This window comes from Chiloscyllium plagiosum, chromosome 44 (genome assembly GCF_004010195.1).
Source record: "Chiloscyllium plagiosum isolate BGI_BamShark_2017 chromosome 44, ASM401019v2, whole genome shotgun sequence".
NCBI classification, from domain to species: domain Eukaryota; kingdom Metazoa; phylum Chordata; class Chondrichthyes; order Orectolobiformes; family Hemiscylliidae; genus Chiloscyllium; species Chiloscyllium plagiosum.
Genome location: NC_057753.1, coordinates 699,385 through 720,500, shown reverse-complemented (window position 1 = coordinate 720,500; position 21,116 = coordinate 699,385). Strand labels below are relative to the sequence as shown.

General features: G+C 39.5%; 1 gene segment (V, D, J or C); it reads right to left on the bottom strand.

Annotated features, from left to right (window-relative positions):
- Window positions 1-958: 958 nt before the first annotated feature.
- Window positions 959-21,116, bottom strand: part of LOC122543617 — a 32,651-nt gene continuing 12,493 nt past the window's right edge. Inside the window, 7 exon segments of the C gene segment in view lie at window positions 959-2,820; window positions 6,459-6,616; window positions 12,685-13,005; window positions 13,638-13,958; window positions 17,366-17,683; window positions 17,760-18,056; window positions 19,978-20,292. Coding sequence covers window positions 2,800-2,820; window positions 6,459-6,616; window positions 12,685-13,005; window positions 13,638-13,958; window positions 17,366-17,683; window positions 17,760-18,056; window positions 19,978-20,292 — 1,751 coding nt within the window.

The following is a 21,116-nucleotide window of genomic DNA, read 5'->3' as shown; positions in this document are numbered from 1 at the left end:
AGCTCTCCTAATGCTTCCGTACAAGAGCTTTTGAGGCATTTGCAATACTCAGGAAATGCATGAAATGAAGCTGTTTTTGCAAACTTTAGGAGATTGAAAGCATCTAATGTGAGGTCTGTCTTAAATTAGTATGTGTTAGTAAGGGATCGCGTTAAGAATGAGCTACGTAATGATGCCAAGCGATCTTGGGACTCTCGCCCTTGCTTGCTAATTCAAGATGTGCCACTGAAAATGGACGATGTGTCTCAGGCCACTGACAATGGACAATGCGGCTCATTGCAGTAACATTTTGGGGTGACATCTTATAAGATTGTTTAAAAGACATTGTAAAAATAATGTTCAATATCGGCCCAAGATAGTGGTAGCTCAGTAAGGACCAAATTTATTGACCTGTACCTTCAGCATTGGAAAATCAGGGATCATTCACTGCACAATGTCAAATCCCTGCCTTCTCCTGTAATGATAAAGCCAATTGCATTCATAAGCTGTATAATAATTATTTCAACACTAGCCGTAATATCCAATGCGAAGATATCGAGCTTCCAAGTCTATACAATTAGTATAATTATTTCTGTCTTTCATGAACAATGAAGAACTGAAGACTATGATGTAGCTGATTGCTAAAATCCGTGACACTAATTCAATGACTGTCTATCCCGCTTCTTTGTTATGTGATGAATTCAGAACCACGTTGCTCTATTGTCTGGAAGTACAAGGTCATTCGTTAGCATGGTTTCAACCAGCACTTGCCATCCAGACATGTTTTGTGCAGTCCCCTATGTAATGTAGATTGTAACAGATTAAAAACAATAATCTCGCAAGGAGGAATTGTAGATGGGAATTAAGAGCTGGTCGTTTCAATGCTGCCTACTCTACAGGAGACAGTTTCCATTCGACCTGACTTTCCTACCGGCAGGAAACATTGAAAGTAAATGAATAGAGCTTTGAATACCGGTTGTTTATTTAAAACTTGATTTTTTAAATTTTACTTGCAAAAGCAACACCATTTATAAAGCGAATGTAGGCAATTATTGACGTAGTCATTGGAACGAACTGAATAACATTGAACTTCAAAAACACATGTTAGTTTTTAGGCCAGAGTTTCAGCAAAACAAATGAATATCAACATGGATCACAAAATAGCAAGCACATTTCACACCTCTACATTGAAGAATATAAAAGCAGTAACGAAATGAAAACACAACAGGGGCATGTATTGGTGACAGCATTTCATTTCCACAGTTCGCGGAACTAAGTGCAAGTTTCTACTGTTTCAGACACTACATTTTTCATTTGAAAATCACAATCATGACAGTCTTGTCAATGAAGTCAATTCAAAGTCTCAGAAACACGTGGGAATACAGTATAAGATACTGAGCAAGCAAATGACAAAGATGTTGCAAGGTTTGAAATGGCCCAGTCATTTCAGGAATGAATCCCAGATCCACTCAAAACGAGATTTATTCTCTTATAATTAATCGTTTTCATTGCAACTTGTAAGGTTTGCAGCTGGATAAACAGCAGATAAATCTGTCATTTGCATTCTAGCAATGATTATGCAGACCATCTTGTGTCGATTTGATGTTCTTTTGCCTTTGACAGTAGAGAGAGATAACGAATCGTTTTAAAGTATGTTGGAAAATAGCCCCTCGTCAATTTGCTTTTCAGCCACTATTATAACAACAATTTTGATGGAATTCGTAACAATGATTTGAAAAAGGAATCATATTTGGAACACTTTTCCACATATGTGTTGTTACTGACAGTAATGGCAGTGCACAGTACCCATTAGATTTCTACAAGAATGTGAAATCCTGGGACTGTGTTAAGGTGGAATACAATTGAATGCTACTCTCATGAATTTGTATTAAGTGCTCTCTGGGCTCTGTATCTTGAAATATCCTGAAGATATTTTCAACATTGCCTTCGTTAGTTCAAGCAAACGAAACGATTACTCACATTCAGCACTGATAGCCTTAGTATTTAGCAAATAAAAAAAACAAACAGAGGAATTCTTCATCTCGCGCTGGCAGATTATTAGTGAACAACAGTGGGGAGAAGAACGTTCAAGCTTGTAGATTTGTTTTCAAGTCATCTCAAACACAATTTTTGGATGATGCATTTTTTGATTCTATACTAATGATTTGAACTTCTGTGATCTATCTAATGCTCTTGGGTAAACGTTCTATGTTTGACCGCCTGTCTGTTCGGAAAGTTACTCTTTACTAGTCACAAATATATATCGAAAATACCTCTTACAGGCTAGTTACATTAGATACACATCAAATTTTCAAAATGTTACCAACATTTGGCAACTTTCAAAGATTTGTCTTCACCTTATTAAATTGGGGAAGTGTAATTTCCTCAGTCTGAAGCAGTTACAAGGAATTTCCTTAACATCAATACATAAAAAAGAAAGCGTGATGGCAAACATTAATGATGAAAAATGTGCGAGCAATTCCCATTCCTTAGTTGAGAGTAAATAGGATGACACGTTGAAGTGATGCCGTGGAGCAGTCAAAACGGTTGAGAGCGAAAATCGATTCAATGCGATTTGCGATCAGCATCTAATGGGAGCTTTATTCACAAGCTTTCAATGAAATCAGATGTAATTACTTTCAATAGTGGAGGTCACTTCACCTGCAGGGAGAAGAAGTGCAATAATTACGAGAAGAAATGTATAAAACATTTAGAATTGTAATGCATACACAAAAAGGCAAAAACAGACGATAGTTATGAAGTCGGGACATCTGGAATATGATCTGGAAACTATTGACAAAAGATCACGCCGAGGTAACCTCAACTCTGGTTAGACATGCCCTGAAGTATGGAAAGAACACAGAGCAATTTAAACTAGGAAGAAAGACAAATGGAGCATAGATTCATGTTTTCAGAGATAATTAAGTTCAGTTGCACAGGAGACAAATTCTCTGGTGATTTAGCAAATCAAACGAGTACAAATAAAGGTAGATCATGGCCCCTGAGGGCAAATGTCAGGTTTGTTTTTCAGTTGATGAAGACAGATCAAGTTTGATTTCAAAACATCAGCAAATTATAAGTTCCTGTTATTACCCTGATTGAATTGATTTTCATTCTACAGCGTCATCCTGCCAGCAACTTGAAATGGCCTCACTGAAAACAGTTGACAACTTGATCACTGGTTCAGTAATGCTGTGCCAACATATGCTTCAGAGGCCAGTTAAAGGAAAAATGTAAAAGCACACCCTGAAGCATATAACGACAAATTGTTGAGAATCAAATTTCGAAAATGTCTCCAGGAAATTCCAGGATAATCTGTTTTCCATGCTCTAGCAAACCTGAAAGAATTAACTGATGACACATTATGTATGTGTGCTTTTTTAAAATACAAGTGATTAAAATTAAAAATTATAATAAGGCTCTTGAACACGTCCAAAGAAACTATGAAACCTCCTCTACTTTAATCTGGTGCCCTGTGAAATGAGGTTTTCACCTACTTCCTAAGCAACCAACTGTCATGCAGGAATTCATTATTTTTCTGAGGCAAAACATTTTCATCAATCAAAACAAAAACTAAACGTCTGTGGATACAGTAAATCAGAAACAAGAATAGGAATTGATGGAAAATCTCCGCGGGTCTGGCAGCATCTGTAGAGAGAGAGTAGGTTTGACGATGTTGGTGCAGTAACCTTTCTTCAGAACATCTGCATTTGTATTTGTTTGATAGATTAAGGCAGTGAGACACAAGGAGTTGGACATTCTGTTATTATTACATTGAATTCTTAACTTTGTGTTTGGCTGCAGAGGCCACACATCAAGAAGGATACATTGGTCATAGAGTCTGCATAGCACAGAATCACCGGAATGAAATCATGCCTAAAAACATCAAATGGATGCTGGCTAGTTGCAGTGATCATGATGAATTACTATTAAAGATAAATTACTCGGGGAGGCTGAGATTAGCTCTGAGAGAAATGCAGTGAAACAAGATAACACTTGAGATGCATGAAACCGAAGTGTTGAACTGGTAACTCCGTCATCGTTATCTAATGGTGATAAGGATGATGATGGTCACAAAGTACAGAAGGATGAGGGATAATAGTATTAATTAGTGCTAACATATTAGAGAGTGATGTGATGAACCTCTTTTTTTTTCAAATAAAGGGTGTTGGAGATGTTGAAGTCGCCTACTCAAATTTGTGAGCATGTCGAGGGCCACTTTCATTGCAAGAAGGCATTTCAGACCCTTGCATTTATCAGTATGCATTGTATATATGTAAGATCAGGACGGTTATGTTGAAGCTGACCAAAATATTGGTGAGACCACAGCTGAATTACTGTCTGCAGTACTGTTAGAAAACTATATGAAGGATATTTCTGAACTGGAAGGAGTTTGGAGAATATTAACCAGAAATGGAGAGCTCTCGATGTGAACAGATACTATATACCTCCTGATTGCTTTCTTCACAACAGAAAAAACAGATTATGAACGTGATTGAGGTGTACGTGACTATAAGTGGCATGAACAGGGTAGATGTGAAAATGCTGTTTCCTTTAGTTGAGGATTCAGTAAGCAAGGGACATGTTTGAAAATAAACGGAAAAGGGAGAGTTGGGAGGAAAAGTGGCAGATGGATTTCAATCCAGAAAACTGTGAGGTGATGCATTTGGGCAAGACCAATTCTAGAGCGAAATATACAATGAACCTTGGGAAAGGTTGTTGGGCAGAGAGATCTGCGAGTGCAGGTCGATTGTACCCTGAAGGTTGCTGCACAGGTGGGTAGAGTGGTCAAGAGGGCATGTGGTATGCTTGCCTTCATTGGACGGGGTATTGATTATAAGAGCTGGCAAGAGCTGGCAAGTCATGTTAAAATGGTACAAGACATTGGTTCGGATGCATTTAGAAACATGTGTACAGTTCTGATCGCCAAGTTAGCAAAAGGATGTGAGCGCTTTGGAGAGGGTGCAGAGAAGGTTAACCAGGATGTTGCCTGGAATGGAAGGTGCTAGCTATGAAGAAAGGTGGAGTAGGTCAGGTTAATTTTCATTAGAAAAAAAGAGATTGAGGAGGGACCTAATTGAGGTTTACGAAATCATGAAGGGTATAGACAGGGTGGATAGAGACAAGCTTTTTCCCAGGGTGAATGATTCAGTAACGAGAGGTCACACTTTCAAGGTGAGAGGTGGAAAGTTTAAGGGGGTCACACGCGGTAGGTACTTCACACAGAGGGTGGTGGGCGTTTGGAAGACTTTGCCAGCAGAGGTGATAGAGGCAGGCAACGTAGATTCATTCAAGATGCGTCTGCACAAATGCATGAGTAGGTGGGGAGTAGAGGGATACAGATGATAAAGAATTAGAAAGCAAATTTGGATCGGCTCTGGCTTACAGGGTCGAAGGGTCTGTCCCTGGGCTGTAAATTTTCTTTGTTTGTTGTTCTTTGGAACGCGTGTCAGAATGAATTTTATGCAATATTTACTCGGGCAGTGGTAGGCTTCTGGATTGCACTGCCTCGGAGTGTACTAAAAGCGAGAAACGTTATAATATTTAACTGTGAACGTGGATGATCACTTCAAGTGTCATCACATTCAACACAAATGGCTGAAAGTAGGATTAGAGTAGTTAGGTCGGTGCAGACTCAAAGTCTTGAAGTTCCTCTTGTGTGTTCTGTGTATGTATTTCTCTACCATCAGGACAAACAAGCTTTCTGCATTATTTGAAGGAGCTGGTGTTGGACTGAGTGTACAAAGTTAAAAATCACACAAGATTAGTTTATAGTCCACCAGGTATATTTGGAAATACGAGCTTTCAAAGCAATGCTCCTTCATAGGAGCAGCGGTCCGAAAGCTAATGCTTCCAACTAAAACTCTTGGGCTACAACCTGGTGTGGCGTGATTTTTAAACCTTTCTGCTTCTATCCTGTAAAGTCATCACCGAATCTTGTAGTTTACACGCAAAGCCGCCTCTCATGTCCATGTTTTTTTTCCCATCTTTTCGCAGTGATCTGCTACTGCTCCATCATTAAATAATGGTTTCCCCATTCCTTCACGGAGATTTTGAATTATTTGAAACAATTATTTGTGAGCTTCTTTCCATCTATTTAGTTACCTTTATAACCACAGGTATCAATATATTTCACCTTGTCCAGCTTAGTACAAATAAATACAAACTATTTCCTTATAAACCGTTGTCTGTCCTTTGATGAGTCGACACTAACTATTAAGCATTATTTGATTACTGACATATTTTTGTTCTTTAAGTCCACATTTCATCATGTGTGTTTGCATTCCTCTGCGCAAAAGTCATAATGAGGACATTTATTCAAAATGGCAGTTAATCGCCCAAGTTTGATATCATTCATTATACAGGATAAGTTATTTGTTTGAAATTTATATACATTATTATGTGCCTCTTAACCGCATCTCAGCTATGAATGCAGTAGATTTGCTGAATGTCATTCTGCTGTAAAAATGCATCATTACCTTAAGCACAGTTACAAATGTGCTGTATAGCATACTGAGAATAAACAGGATGACGAAAGTCATGATGGATAAGGAGCTGTTGGCATCTCCATCGACATTTTCTCGTTCGTTTTCTTCGCTGCCAGAGTCTCCTGGGTATTCCATTATTTCTGGGTTATCTGCAATTAATGGATGAATATTTATGCAAAATTAGTCACGTTGAGTAAACATTACAGGTCAAGTATCTGTAATATCATGGCACTGGCAATCGTGAGATATTAAGCACATTTGTCATCAGACTGAGTGAATTCAAATAAAGGAATTAATGGTCTATCATAGGACTGTCATCACAGAGTAGATTGCATAGTTGTCAGAACAGGCAAAAGAGGGCAGAGAATAGCAAACATGGCTTTGTCAGAGAGACGTCATGCCTATCATATTGGTTAGACTATTTTGAAAGTGCAATAAAGTGTGTGGACAGCGAGAGTTTAGTTGATGTAACTTATGTGTGGATTGTAGCAATTTTTTTGAAAGACCCCTTACTGGAGATTGATTGAGATGGTTAATGTACGTAGACTTGAGGGAAATTTGGCGTGCTCGTACAGAAACTGCCTCAGCAATAGGACACAAAGTGCAATGGTAAAAGGCTGTTTGAATAATTAAAGGTTTGAGTGCAACGATGCATCACGAGGATCAGTACGAGGACCCTTATTGTTCGTTATATACATAAGCAATTTAGATTAAAAAAAAGTCGGGGTGATATGAATCAAATGTGCAGAAGACACCGCGTTTGTTTGAATGGTCAATAGTGAAGATCCTTGTAGGTTATTTGAAAATATAGATAAGATGTTGAAATGGGCAGACCTGCGGCACATGGTAATTATCCCTGATAAGTGCGAGATGGTGCACTTTGGAAGAAGAAATAAGACGAAGGAGTATCATGAGACACTTACTTTCATCTGTCGTGGTATGGACTATAAGAAAGTAATGTTGGACTTGTACATGATGTTAGTCTGGCAAGAATTGGAGTATGATGTGCAGTTCTGGTCACGTCACGACAGGAAGGATGTGATAGGATTAGAGGGGATACACAGAAGATTCACCAGGAATCTTCTGGACAGTTAACTGGACAGAGAAATTGAGCTAAATGGAGACCCTAGATAGATATGGATCGTTCTCGTTAAAACGAAGAAGACTGAAGGGGCCATGATTGATGTGTATAAGATTATGAAAGGTATGGCAAGGTCTCTAATAGGGAGCACCAGTTCAAAAACAATAGGGAGTAACTTTATGGGAAGGGGCAGAGGGTTCAGGGTGAATTTAGCAGAAATACTTTAGTCACTCAGCGTGTGGTGCGAATCTGCAATGCACCACCTGGGAAGGTAACGGAGGCTGGAAACGTTACAAACTTTGAAAAAAGAAATTGGATAAGTATTTCAAATATCACAACATTCAAGGATGTGGGACAAGTGAAGGCAGTTGTGATTAGCACACATTTAATGGTAAGTTATGTTGGTGCAGATTCGATGGAGTAAAGGGTCTTTTCTGTGCTATTATGAATCTGTGAATCTATGTATCTTCAAAATGTATTAATGTTCCATACAAATGTGCTTTTCACGTTCGGGGGAAAATGCTTTATGAGGCTGACAACCGCATTGGGTGATCAGCAACTAATATCTTGCGTCTTGATACCAATAACAATTAAATAAACTCCATCTAAAAGAATTACATTTTACACTGTTCTGTCCAGAAAAGTCAAAGGCATTAAATGGCTAACTGAATGCGGAATCAGCTGCTAATTTTATATTAAAGATTACATGAAAAAGGCAACGTAAGGGGATAGGAGAGATGACGTCAATTCTCGTTTAAAGATTTAAGGCCTGTTCAGTACAGCTTACTGTATATGTTTCTCAATTCAGAAGGACACAGTATTCTCTACCATTTGACATTTGTATAACTCCTTGTGATGTTTTACAATTGTCTATTTGTTCCGTGAGTTTACACGTGTGGAGAAATATTGTTTCTCTTCCTCTGAAAATTGGTCAGAGTCCTTGTGGACATATCAAATTTCCTTAACACTCCTGAGGAAGTAGAGACGTTGTTGTGCTTTCTTGAACATTGAGATGACATGGGAGGACCAGACAGATTGTTGATGATCATCACTTCCAAAACTTGACGCTCTGCACCAATTCCACCTGAGCATTATTGATGCAGACCAGGGCGTGCCCTCAGCTTCACTTCCACAAGGCAAAGATCAACTCTTTCGTTTTATTGACTTTGAGAGTGAGATTATTGTCTTTACACCATCCTTCTAAGCACTCCATCACTTTCTTGCATTTGTTAGATTTCAATAACTATTCTAATCAGGTTTTCAAGATGCTTTTTAGCGCCAACATTTCCCATTCTCCTGGCTTTCCAAAGATATTCCTCTTCGAAAGTCGTCATGCCAGTCAGTAGAACTATGCACTTAATCCGCAATCTAATCCATCTGTTCTCTACTTGCTCAGACATCAAGCTGTCCGTATCAGCTTGGAGCCTCCTTACATTCTCATCATGACCCATATAATTAAGTGCTACTCACAATGCTGGAAATCTAGTATTTTGTACTTACAATCATTGACACAGCTTAGGAGTAACGAGTGCACAAATGTAGGTCATTATAATAACTCACTTGTAAGAACATTGCTACAACTTAAATATTGTTTGTATATTCCATTTAGACTGACTTCATGTTTTCTTCAAATTAATTTAATCTTAATTACTGCCAGTATAATATCCGTCATCAAGAAATCTTTAATTCACACCAGGTATAGTTAACATGGAGAAATCATTGCTCATAATGTTTTCAGGCAGTGGGATTTCATATTCAAAATAATCATAAGCGATGAAGTGCTGTACTTATCACAGAATGAACTATTTCACAGAATGAATTAGAAGCTCACATCCAGGGTTTTAGCCTATCACTGCACTGTCAGGTTGAACTGATCTACTGTGTACTCTCAGCAACATCTGAAACTGGCATCCATCTCAACTCAAAAGCAAATCATTTTTAATTTATTCATGTGCAATTGATAACAGGACTTCAATGAGTTGAATGAGTTCGCATCGAGTTACCGAGGAACAGATGATGAAAAATAATGGGTTCAGATCGCAAGGAGATATTTCAGCACTGTCGATATCGATTGAGATCTTGAGAAGTAGATTGTAGGCAACACCAGAACGTTATTTGCAGTTCTGCCTGATTGAAAACTATGCTCAAATCGCTGACATAGCATGGTCACTTCCACAGTTCATCAACTAACCTGTATTTAAAGTCGCGGACCCCGCAATAAACGAGATTCTTTTTTAACATGAAGAGATACCACACACAAAAGCTTAGCAGTTTGTATTGTCGTCAAATCAAGCAAGATTATACATTTACAGATTCTATTTCAGTAGCAGCATCATTCTTCAATTGACAGGTAGTGTCAAACATGGATAGACAGGTTGACCTGAGGAATCTGCTCTAGTTACTGACACCTCCAACACTATGGACTAGCGGGACACTATGTGGCACTGTGTTTCTCCTATATAACGAAACAGCCACTGCACAAACAGATGCCACATACCGCATTAGAGATATTTTCTCATTCAGAAGACGTCTATGGATACACAGAACAAACAATTGAAGTTCAGCTCTCCAATCACTAATCAAACACGAACAGTTATCACATCACATTGATCAGACCTAAAAACGCACAGATACGTCCGACAGCATGGAAAGATGACACATTGAAGAGCAAAGCAGAGTGTCACACGCAGATATGCAATCTACTGAGAATAAGTATCTCATGTCATGAAATAGCGACAACTGCTGAATGTAAGAAGTCTCATCACATTCATGAACAACGGGTCAGGCACGTCTGTTCACCAATGCAGGTTACCTGAACGTGGTCCCCCACATTGGTGTACACCTTCGTGACCATGTAGAAATTTCAGAATCACACTCCTTAGCACTCCTCCCCCATAAACTATTCAGAACACATATGTTATTAAAAACTTAGAACAGAATGCTCAATGTGAAATTTGGGCTTTGTAGATTCGAAATGCCATAAAAGGTTTGTTAAAGAGTTTTACCTGTCATTTTAAAATGTAGGTCATTTTGGAGAAGAGACATCGTAAATACAGAAGCACCAAACACCTGGCAATCAATTCCCCAGACTACTCGACTGGTCTCAGCTTATTGTGTGCAAAATGCTAGCATAAAACTTTAGATAAAAATAAAAAAATCTCTGCACCCTGTAAATCAGAAAAAAAGCAGACGTTGATCAAAAGGCTCTGCAATCTGTCAGCATCTGTGGATAGAAATCAGAGTTAACGTTTCGGGTCGACTGACACTTCTCATTGGTTCTAAAGAAGATGACTCGCACAAAACGTTTACTCTTCCTTTTTTCTCTCCACAGAGGCTGCCAGACCAACTGGTAATTGAAACATTGACTGTTTGGTGCACAGGTTGTAAACGCCACAATGCTATTCCAACAACGATATAATCAGCAAATGGATATGTTCATTGTCTAGCTGGACTTTAAATTTGCATGTTTTTAGTCAGGGCCAGCGTGCCGATTTCCACATGGATGAGGTTCTAAGCATGGTGTCTTGTGGTGATGCATTAATAATGCTTTGCGAGTGCAATTAGACATCCCGTATCGGAATATTTGGGAAGACTGGTTAAGTGAAGGTAAGTGTCGCCAATCACGAAATTGAATGACTGAATGTCATTCAATGAACACAGTGATGGCAATAAAAATCTGGATGTAAAAGAGGCCAGAACCGCATGGGTGCGGAAATTTTAGTGAAAATAAATCGGAAGGGGTCACTGAGACGGTGATGGAAGAGGATGTGGAGGAATTTAGACACGTCAGGAATAATTTTGTAAGGGAAGCATGAGTGGACATTATTGAATAGTTCAGTGGTGATGGATGATTGGGAACTCCTGCGAATTCATATGCCACGTAATTGATTTTTGTGTCAATTTAAGACTATAGAGAGTGGAAAATATATAGCAGACTACGAGTGTTGTCAACGGTCAGTGTGAAAGACATGATGTTGTTGAAAGCAGATTAAACCAGAAGAAATGCAGTCATCTTCTGGGTTCAGTGATCGGTTTAGAAAATCAGTTTAAATGGAATGTAAAGTCAGAAAAATAAACAACTGTCACCACAGGAAATGGCCAAAGACATCACTGATTCAGATGAGTGACGAGCCTGAGTAGTCACCACAATATAGGACTATGATTTTGGACTCTGCACTTTTTGATTGTGTGTTCACGTCTTTGGATGTATTGGACATATACAGAGGAAAAAACAGACGATTGTGAAAGAGATTTATGTGGTAACAGTGCCGAATTGGAATCTGAATTTGCATGATATGCGTGAGGGATTGGATGTAGCCTGTTCTGGATGAGGGCTCAAGCATAGATCATCTTAGGGATGCAACACGAAAACTGTAGACTAGAATTGGACATCACTGCAGTAGAAAACTTGGTAGGACTGGGATAAATGAAGGCGAGGGCAATTTGGATGCCTTATTGCTGAACGAAACAAGTTGGCATCACATCAACTTCAGTCATTTCACTTCACATCTCAATATCCAATTAGCAATGGAGAACGAAAGAGTGCTGTCAAAACCGGCTATGTTAGTTGTGGCTTAGTCAGAGGGAACCCGAGCGAGTCTAAAGTTCTGCACGTTTAAACAAGCTGCAGTGCTGGTGTTTCACAAAATGGTTATCACAAACACTTCAATCAAGGTCTAAATCATCTTTCTGAAAGTACGATGCATGTAAATAAAGAATTAGCAAGTCAAAGAGCTTTCATTCTGCATTTATTGCAATCATTGGAGCCACATACAGACTTAAACACGGTTTCCTGTTCTTTCCATAGCGGTGTGGAACGTTCAAACGATCTTCTGAACGATTGTAATCACAGGACAAGCTTTTCCTGGAAATTCCGATTCTAACCTTAATTACCCTTTATCAACAGATACAATTTAGAATAGTGGGCATTCTCCTTTTTACAAAAATGTTCACTGATCAGAAATGCGACCGCTGCATGCAATGAATTAAAAATACATTGGTTTGGTTGCTTAAATAGTTATCGCCATAACAACATTAACCTATCTACGGAAAACAGTTCGTCAATCACTGCAAGTTACGTGCAAGATTTAACTATGTCGCTTAGTACGACTGAAACATTAACTGATGTCGGTTTACCACGAGACTTATTAATACTTCTGATTAACTCCCGGCTGAGGGATGGGTGTCCCACTAAGCAGGAGTAAGTGATGTCACTGTTCCATTCCGCCGCTGTGACTCTCAACCTGCTGGTCACGAAGTTGGAACCATTCCCCTTCTCACTATCCATGTGCGTCCGGTACCCGGCATCCAAGAGCGTGTCATTGGCCATCCAGCCAATGTAAATGTCAGCTGGGTAAAAGCTGGTGGCGAGACACATCAGAGTCGCTGAATTCTCAGTGTCAATCTCGTCAGTCGATGGATGCAGGAGATAAACCTGAGGAGGACCCATTTGACCATCTGAAAAGAGAGGATGATTGCTTAACTGAGACCATCTTATGTCTGTGTCACAATTTCTTTGTTAAGTAATGCATGTGATAGATAAAATATTTCCTATCTGTAAGACTTTGCGAATATCTGTAAATGCTACAGCATTTCACGTCCCTTATTTTTCCCATGACCCATCCACCCACACTGCGCATATGTGAATATGACCCCTCCACCCAATCTGCACATCTTTGTACTGTGGGAAAAAAACCCGAGCACCCGAAGTAAACCGACGCAGACATGAGGATGGGAAAATTCCACACAGACGGTGCCTAAGTTGGAATTGAATGCGGGTCTTGGCGCTGGGAGGGAGCAGTGCAAACCAGTGATCCACCTCGCCGATGCTAACTTCTGACCATTTAATGTAAAGCATTAATGATTTGACAGATTTTTTTTAATTTGACAATTTTATGAATCAGGCTCATCTCATAGTAACATTAACTATTATTTTTGGAAAGACACATAGTCGACTAGAAAGGTTCACCCTATTTTTCTCTCAATCGGTTCTGCCAGCCCTCCTCAGTTTCTACAGAACATTACTTTTTCATTTCAGATTTCTGAAATCGATTCAATTTTGATGTTATTGCAGTACTATTCCTACTTACCAGTTGCCTTCTTGATAGAGTCTTTTACTGGTGTTGGTAATTGACTGTCTTCGACCAAGCAAACATATTCGGCACCGCTGTCCCACTCTGACGCCACGATTTTAAGTTTGCTCACAATGGTGAACTTACTTCCATTCCAATCAGGATTTTCCGTCACGACTTCTTTAGTTCTCTCAGACCCGTTCACTTGCCAGACAACATTGATGTTTCCTAACTGGCTGTAAACGATTTTGCAAACGATGGTCGCTGTCTTTTGTGTCCAAATCTCTTCAAACGCAGGTTTCAGTAGGTTGACAGAAATATCTGGCTGATGGCATTCATCTGGAACGAGAAAGGAATGCATGTTTTCAGGCTGCAATATCGATATTAATTCCAAAGTACTTCAGGAGATGGGGAATAATTTTACTTACTGTGATCTGTCACAGTTGATAGTTTCGACTTGGTGAATTACATGTTGTGCTCTCCTGTTCGTGTTGGTTGCATTCGCCCTGACTGCTATGGATATGACTTCAGTAATATTTGCGATGTATTCTTGCACAATTTGGAAATTGCTCTGCCTTGGGTATATTGATACCTATTGTCTCCATTCGAATACTGCACACTTTCAACCATTCCTGAAGAAGGGCCTGTGCCCGAAACGTCGAATCTCCTGTTCCCTGGATGCTGCCTGACCTGCTGTGCTGTTCCAGCAATAAAGTTTCAACTTTGATCTCCAGCATCAGCAGACCTCACTTTCTCCACACTTTCAACTATTGCAATTACGGATGCCAGAAGATAGTTGCTGTCACATGGACGTAGTTCGACAGAATCCAATACCAGACGAGCAAAAAACGCATCATCAGTGTCTGCTGTTCAACAGCTAAAATTACTTGCACTGTGACCGACCAACCATTGGAGACATTTACTTGGTATCAACTTGCATTTCATTGATTGCATTCTTTAAACTGAGTTTGCTGTCCCGATTCGTCAGCAGAGCCTTTTATTTGTAAAAAAAAGGATACTTACTGCATAATTCAAGTCCAATCAAGGGCACTCTCAATCAAGGGCATGCATTTTTCATTCTTTTAATTAACTATTTTTGAAGAGTGTGAAGTGAGGAAGTATAAAATTTTGTGACTACATGTCTTTTGCAGCTCAACTCTGATACTGGGAGTTGCTAAAACTAACAGAATCAGTTATCAGAATCGAGATAACGTTAAGGGGACGCATTAGACGGGGAAAACATGCTTTTAGATGTCTTCAAGCTAAATCGTGGGTCTGAATACAATAGTAGTTACATTATTTATGCATAACGGAAAATACCAATGAAAAGAAGGTTCTTGAATGTTCTGCTTGTATCATTACCATAAATATCAGTACCTTTACTAGTTATTTCTGAAAGTCCCAATACCTCTTGTGATGACTCATGTTCCTTGTCTATTGTACAGCTCTAATGGCCTAATTTTATTTTGTATGCATACTATAAAGCTTATGCAGATCTTCAATTATGCCAGTGCCTCTGCGAGGTTGTTTGGGTGAAGAGGATATTGCTGAAATTACTCCCGAGTTGATTAATATTACTGTCTCACAATCCAAGCTCTTAAGACTAAATACTTGCTTGTCTTCAGCCATCCAGAGTTAATCTCTTCCACTAAATCTCCATTCAACCAAGCAGACTGTTAACATGAATTTTTCGATTGACAACCTGAGCTCAGTCGTGGTATATTTTCAATTCTTGATTAAATAATTGTGCCCAATTTAACATACAAGATCAGGTCCACCTGATGAGTCTTGGTGATAATTACTTCTTCAAAGCTTTTCAGTAATAATAGATAGACGGTGAACGGGATTGTGGGAAAACTGATCCGAATGAAATTTCGGCTGTGGGCGGCGCGGTGGCACAGTGGTTAGCACTGCTGCCTCACAGCGCCAGAGACCCGGGTTCAATTCCCGACTCAGGCGACTGACTGTGTGGAATTTGCACATTCTCCCCGTGTCTGCGTGGGTTTCCTCCGGGTGCTCCGGTTTCCTCCCACAGTCCAAAGATGTGCAGGTCAGGTGAATTGGCCATGCTAAATTGCACGTAGTGTTAGGTAAAGGGGTAAATGTAGGGGAATGGGTGGGTTACGCTTCGGCGGGTCGGTGTGGACTTGTTGGGCCGAAGGGCCTGTTTCCACACTGGAAGTAATATAATCTAAAACCATCTCCTCGCATTAAAAACAGAAATTAGAGTTTTAACAATGACTCATTAAAGCAAACAATTTCAGAATTTTGCGTGTATAGCTGAGATGATTTTAAAAATGACACCTTTGCATCGCAGTTCTGAATTGAAAACTATCACATTTTCATGTGAATGTCTTCCATTACTGTGAAGAGGAAAATGGATTTCCATATTGATATACAAACGGTATTGGTATGCAAGTTTCCTTTAGGAATCTCACATTGACTGATCAGTCTTTGTAAATCAGCGGGAGAAATGGAATATAGACAGCCCATTCCACAAGAAATATGTAAGACTCGCATTTGTCCCTTTGCAGGAGTGCAAATACGTTTATTTTCAGAAAGACTCCTCAGATGAAAGATAGAACAAAGGGACTGTATGGAAATCATACAAGTCTATTCCACTTTAACTTTCAAAGAATCATCAGCAGGCCGAAATTATCGCATGGGCTTCTCAATGCCTGCTATTTTAGTGCATGGTTGCTCACCAAACGGAAGTTATCATGCTCAGTGTTTGTTACCACATCTATGAGCAGTGTTTGCTCAGTGCAACTTTGCTCTTTTCCTTTGTTGTATGTGACTTTCTGTCATCCATTTGTCAAATCAGTTGTTCCACTGAAACCTACGCGCTAATTTTCGGCAAGTGCATGACCAGAAGTTTGTCACAGCCCGTTCATCCATTCCCTTGATCACAGACCTGTGTACCAGAAATCAGTGTTCCAAAGTTGAAGCATTGTGACTCGTTTTTTAAAGACATGAATGGGTTTTTGCCCGGCCCATAACACAGTCGGGTGCAAACCAGTACCTAAGCAGACAGTCGGAATTAAAGCCAATTCATTAGTTCACATGACTTATTATCATCAAATGCAAAATTATTTGTCAGTTCCTGCGACGTTCTGGGGGAAGAGAACAGAAGAATATAATCTTTGAAGTATACAAATTAATTCATGAGCTTTCGTCCTACTCTTCAGAAATATTTACATTTCTGTGTACCTTTGAGTTGTTTGTCAGCAACCACTCAAGCTGGACTCAAAGGTGAAGCAGTGACTGAAGCGAACAAGACACGAAATCATGGAGACCTAATCTCCCTCTCATCACCATTCAATATTGTCAAAAAAAAGGCTTCAAGACTTATTCGTGCAATGAAACTCTTTTTTCTCAATATAAATATTTAGTTAACCTCTTTTCCTCATCAACCTGTCCAGATAGATCAAGACACCACTCTGGAGCAGGTGGGAAGTAAACGTGCGCCTTTTCGTCCAGTGCACAGAAACTGCCAATGTGCCACAAGAGGGCCCTCTCCGTTCTTTGATTCAGCAGACTTCACACTGCTTGAGCCAACGTGCTTGTGGGATATTATTGTTTCTCCTGTCAACCCGTGTGCAATGTTTTAAAATTGTTTCATTTCAAGAGGTTTTGTGCATTTTAAAGTTGTTGGAACCTTGGAATGTTTGGTTATGGTTTCATGTTGCGTTGATATTTACCACAAAGTGATAACGTGGGAATGGTTGCTAAAACCCTGTCCTTACCTTTCGTCTGGCTGATGACCCTTTTCACAGTGGACTGTGAAGATGGATGCGAGGCAGTGCAGGTGTATTTTGCTCCGCTCTTCCATTCCACTGCAGGTAAAACGAGAAGGCTCCGTGTGCTGTAGGTCAGGTCCTGTTCCAGAGCAGTGGGGAAAATGGTGATGTTCGCGCTGACAGAAGCTCCGTCTTTCTCCCAGTTAACTCGTATTTTGTCAGGATAGAATCCTCTTATCAAACATGTGAGAGTAGCAGAGGTGCCGTTTTGAACCTCGTTTGGTGTTGGAGGTAGGAGGCGGAGATGTGGCTTCTCTGGTTTGACTGTAATAGAATTACAATTTTAGTATTTCGTCATTGATAAAATGACATATATAAATGTATATCTCTGGTTACCAACCTCTTGCCATTCTTGTTCGTTTTGATACTGCGGTTGATGATTGATTGTGTTTTACAGAGCATGTGTATTCCACCCCACTCTGCCACTCATCCACGCTGCTAGTCAAGCGGCTGATGGTCAGACGTTGGTTTTCAATAGCTGCTTCAGTTTGAACGCCTCCATTCCGTACCTTTCCATCCACCATCCAAGAGATGACTATCCCAGCTGAAACTGTAGAAAGCACTTCACAAACCAGAGTGGCATTTTTATTGATCCAGATTTCTTCAACCAAAGGATCCCTTAGTAATACAGCGATCTCTGTTGGTGAGAAATCAGAGTTTCAAATTCTTTTCCATGTTCCAATAATAATGTAACCAGGATTGTAACAAGAATGCCAAAATTAGTGCCAAGAGATTGTACGATAAATTGCGAATGTCTTTCTCACAGATACAGCAAGAAAGAATTTGAAGAGTCATTGCTTTATTCACTTTTGTTGATTTGCTTTATAATTTGTATAAGCCAATACAATTAAGAAAGTAATAAACAAAAAGGAAAGCGAGAGAAGCATTTTGAGGAATGAAGGAATTGATGTGGATCCATTTCGTAAGCAGGAAAGAAAGAAACAGAGAAACAATCAGCAGAGAAGAAAATTCAAACTAGTTCAAAATGATGCACACACAAATGCAGATTAAGATATGCAGTAAGACAAATGTAGGAATAGGTAAACTGAGATTGTCAGATGGATATATATAAAGACATAAAGCTCAGAAAATGGGATCTAGAGATAACAGATTAGAAAAGACAGCCAGAAAGAGCGGAAGATGGTCAGAGAGTACCAAGGAAAAGAAGACAAAATGGAGGCATAAATACCAATTGGCGCAAGGAAGAAGAGAAGCATAATCAGCTACAGTCAATGATGCACAAAGAATTATTAAAATCTGCAGAAACAGGAGCATGAAAGAATAAACATTTTCGAGAAGGGGAGAAACAGAGAAACCAAGACATATATACATATGGTCAGTGAAGAGAAATATCAAGTTACAGAACGAGAGTAGTCAGAATTAGCAGAGAGACACAAGCCAATAGACAGAGACGAAGTGAGTCTGGCAGTAATAAAAGAGCGTGAGATAGCAAGATAAAGATGGCGAGACAGAGAAAAATTACCACATCATGAGGGTTGCTGAAATTGAAGCACAATGATTATTGAGATCATTATCCCTGATACGTCATTGGATGTACTGTCTGAAAAAACAACATTTGTCTTGTCCTTCTGGCGATCCATATCAGGAAGGTTTCAATAAAGCATATCGTTGCATGTTTGTTGTCTCCCATCCAAAAACAAATTTCTGTCTCTGTTTCATCAGACTCCTCTGTCTCTCCGCTTAATTTGTCTGAACAGCATCCTCCCAATTCATCTTTTCTACAAATGCTTGGTTCCACACATCAGCAGAAAACTCTAAATCCTTCTTAGTGTTAGCAGTAGAATTACTCATTGTTGAAGTTGTTTCCTTTCTGATGAAGTATAGGCATTGACAAAGTATTTTTGATGGGAGAAAGTGAGGACTGCACATGCTGGAGATCAGAGTCGAGAGTGTGTGGTGTTGGAAAATGACAGCAGGTCATGCAGCATTCGAGGAAGGGCTCCTGACCGAAACGTCGATTCTCCTGCTCCTCGGATGCTGCATGACCTGCTGTGCTTTTCCACCACCACACACTCTCGAAACTATTTTTGATGCCTTGGATTGACTTGGTAAATTAGTTAAAGCGTGCAATTACCTTGTTTTATAAAGATAATTAATATCGAGAATAAGGAACTTTGTTTAAAACCGTCATCTCAGGAGATTGTACATTAACCTCTATCGTTCTGTTATTTTCGCCATAGTGCCTATATCACTGTCTCTTTTCCTCTGTCTTCTTACAAGGCTTCTATTTATTTCCATCAGCTTTTGCGACTGAGATAAAGACTTACACAGAGCAGAGGAAAATAATATCAGATGTTGTACACCACTATATTTTTTTTGAAGACAAGTTTTAGGTACCTGGGTCATTCCCAATCACTTTTGGAGTAACATTACTCTGGACTACAAATTGCCATTGATATCACTCACTGCAACTATTTCAAGAATGCTTCATCCTCAGCAATAAGACAACATAATAATGTTCCTTCTAGTCTAATATTTATTATGCAAGTGATTATGATTATTAATATGAGTTTGTGAGATTGTTCAACTTTTTTTACCGGCTGTTGAATGAATTTCCTTTCTCTGGTTACTGCTGGTTGCAGAATGGGAAACTTGACAACTGTACACAGAACCGCTGCTCCATTCCTGCAGGGGCACTTTAAGCAAACTGGTAGAGCTAAAGTCGTTGTTCGCTGTTTTCAATGGAGATGTGGTTGTAAAGCCAGAACCTATGGCATTTCCATTCTTCTGCCATTTCACCGCAATGTTTTCAGGATAGAATTTGTTGATTAGACAAACCAGCTGCAGAAATCCGTTTGCTCTCTGTTCTTCAGAGTAGAGGAGACTGATGACTGGTCGAGAAGGGTATGCTCCTAAAATTACAACAAAAAAGATTGACTGTATTGTGTATAGATGATTAGAAAGTTTCTGTGCTGCCCTGTTGAATCGATTACTGTCAAACATTACAAAAAGTTATCATTTTATTATATCATGGTATCACGTTGCGAAAATAAACTACTCTCAACGTTGGCATCATATTTAACCTTGAGGTGAGCTCCAAACTGGGTAGACTAATATTGTCCAAAGAACAGAGAAAAAAAAAACATTCGCTCGAATTCATCCACGCTGACCTGGTTTCACTATTTGTAATTGCTCCATTTAGAGTCATAGAGTCATTGAGATGTACAACAAGGAAATATCGCTTCAGTCCAACTTGCCCATGCCAAGCAGATTGCCTAAATTAGTCTCATCTCATTTTCCAGAAATTAGCCCATATCCCTCTAAACATTGTTATTCATGTACCCATTCAGATGCAGTTTAAGTATTGTAATTTTTACCAGCCTCCACCTCTTCATCTTTCAGCCTTTCCATAAACGCACCATCCTGAGAGAGTCAAAGTTGTCCTTAAGGACCCTTTCATATCTTTTCCCTCTCAGCTCAATCAGACCCCCTCTAGTTTTGAACTACCCCAACCAAAGGAAAAGACATTGTCTATTTTAGTTCTCAATGTCCCTCATAATTCAATAAACCTCTATAAGGTCACACATCAGCCTCCGACACTCCAAGGAAAATGGCACCAACCTATTCAGTCTCTCCCTTCGCTCAAACTCTTCAACCTTGACAACATTCTTGTAAACCTTTCCTGAAGGCTTTCAAGTTTCAGAACATTCTTCCCAAAGCAAGGAGACAAACTTGC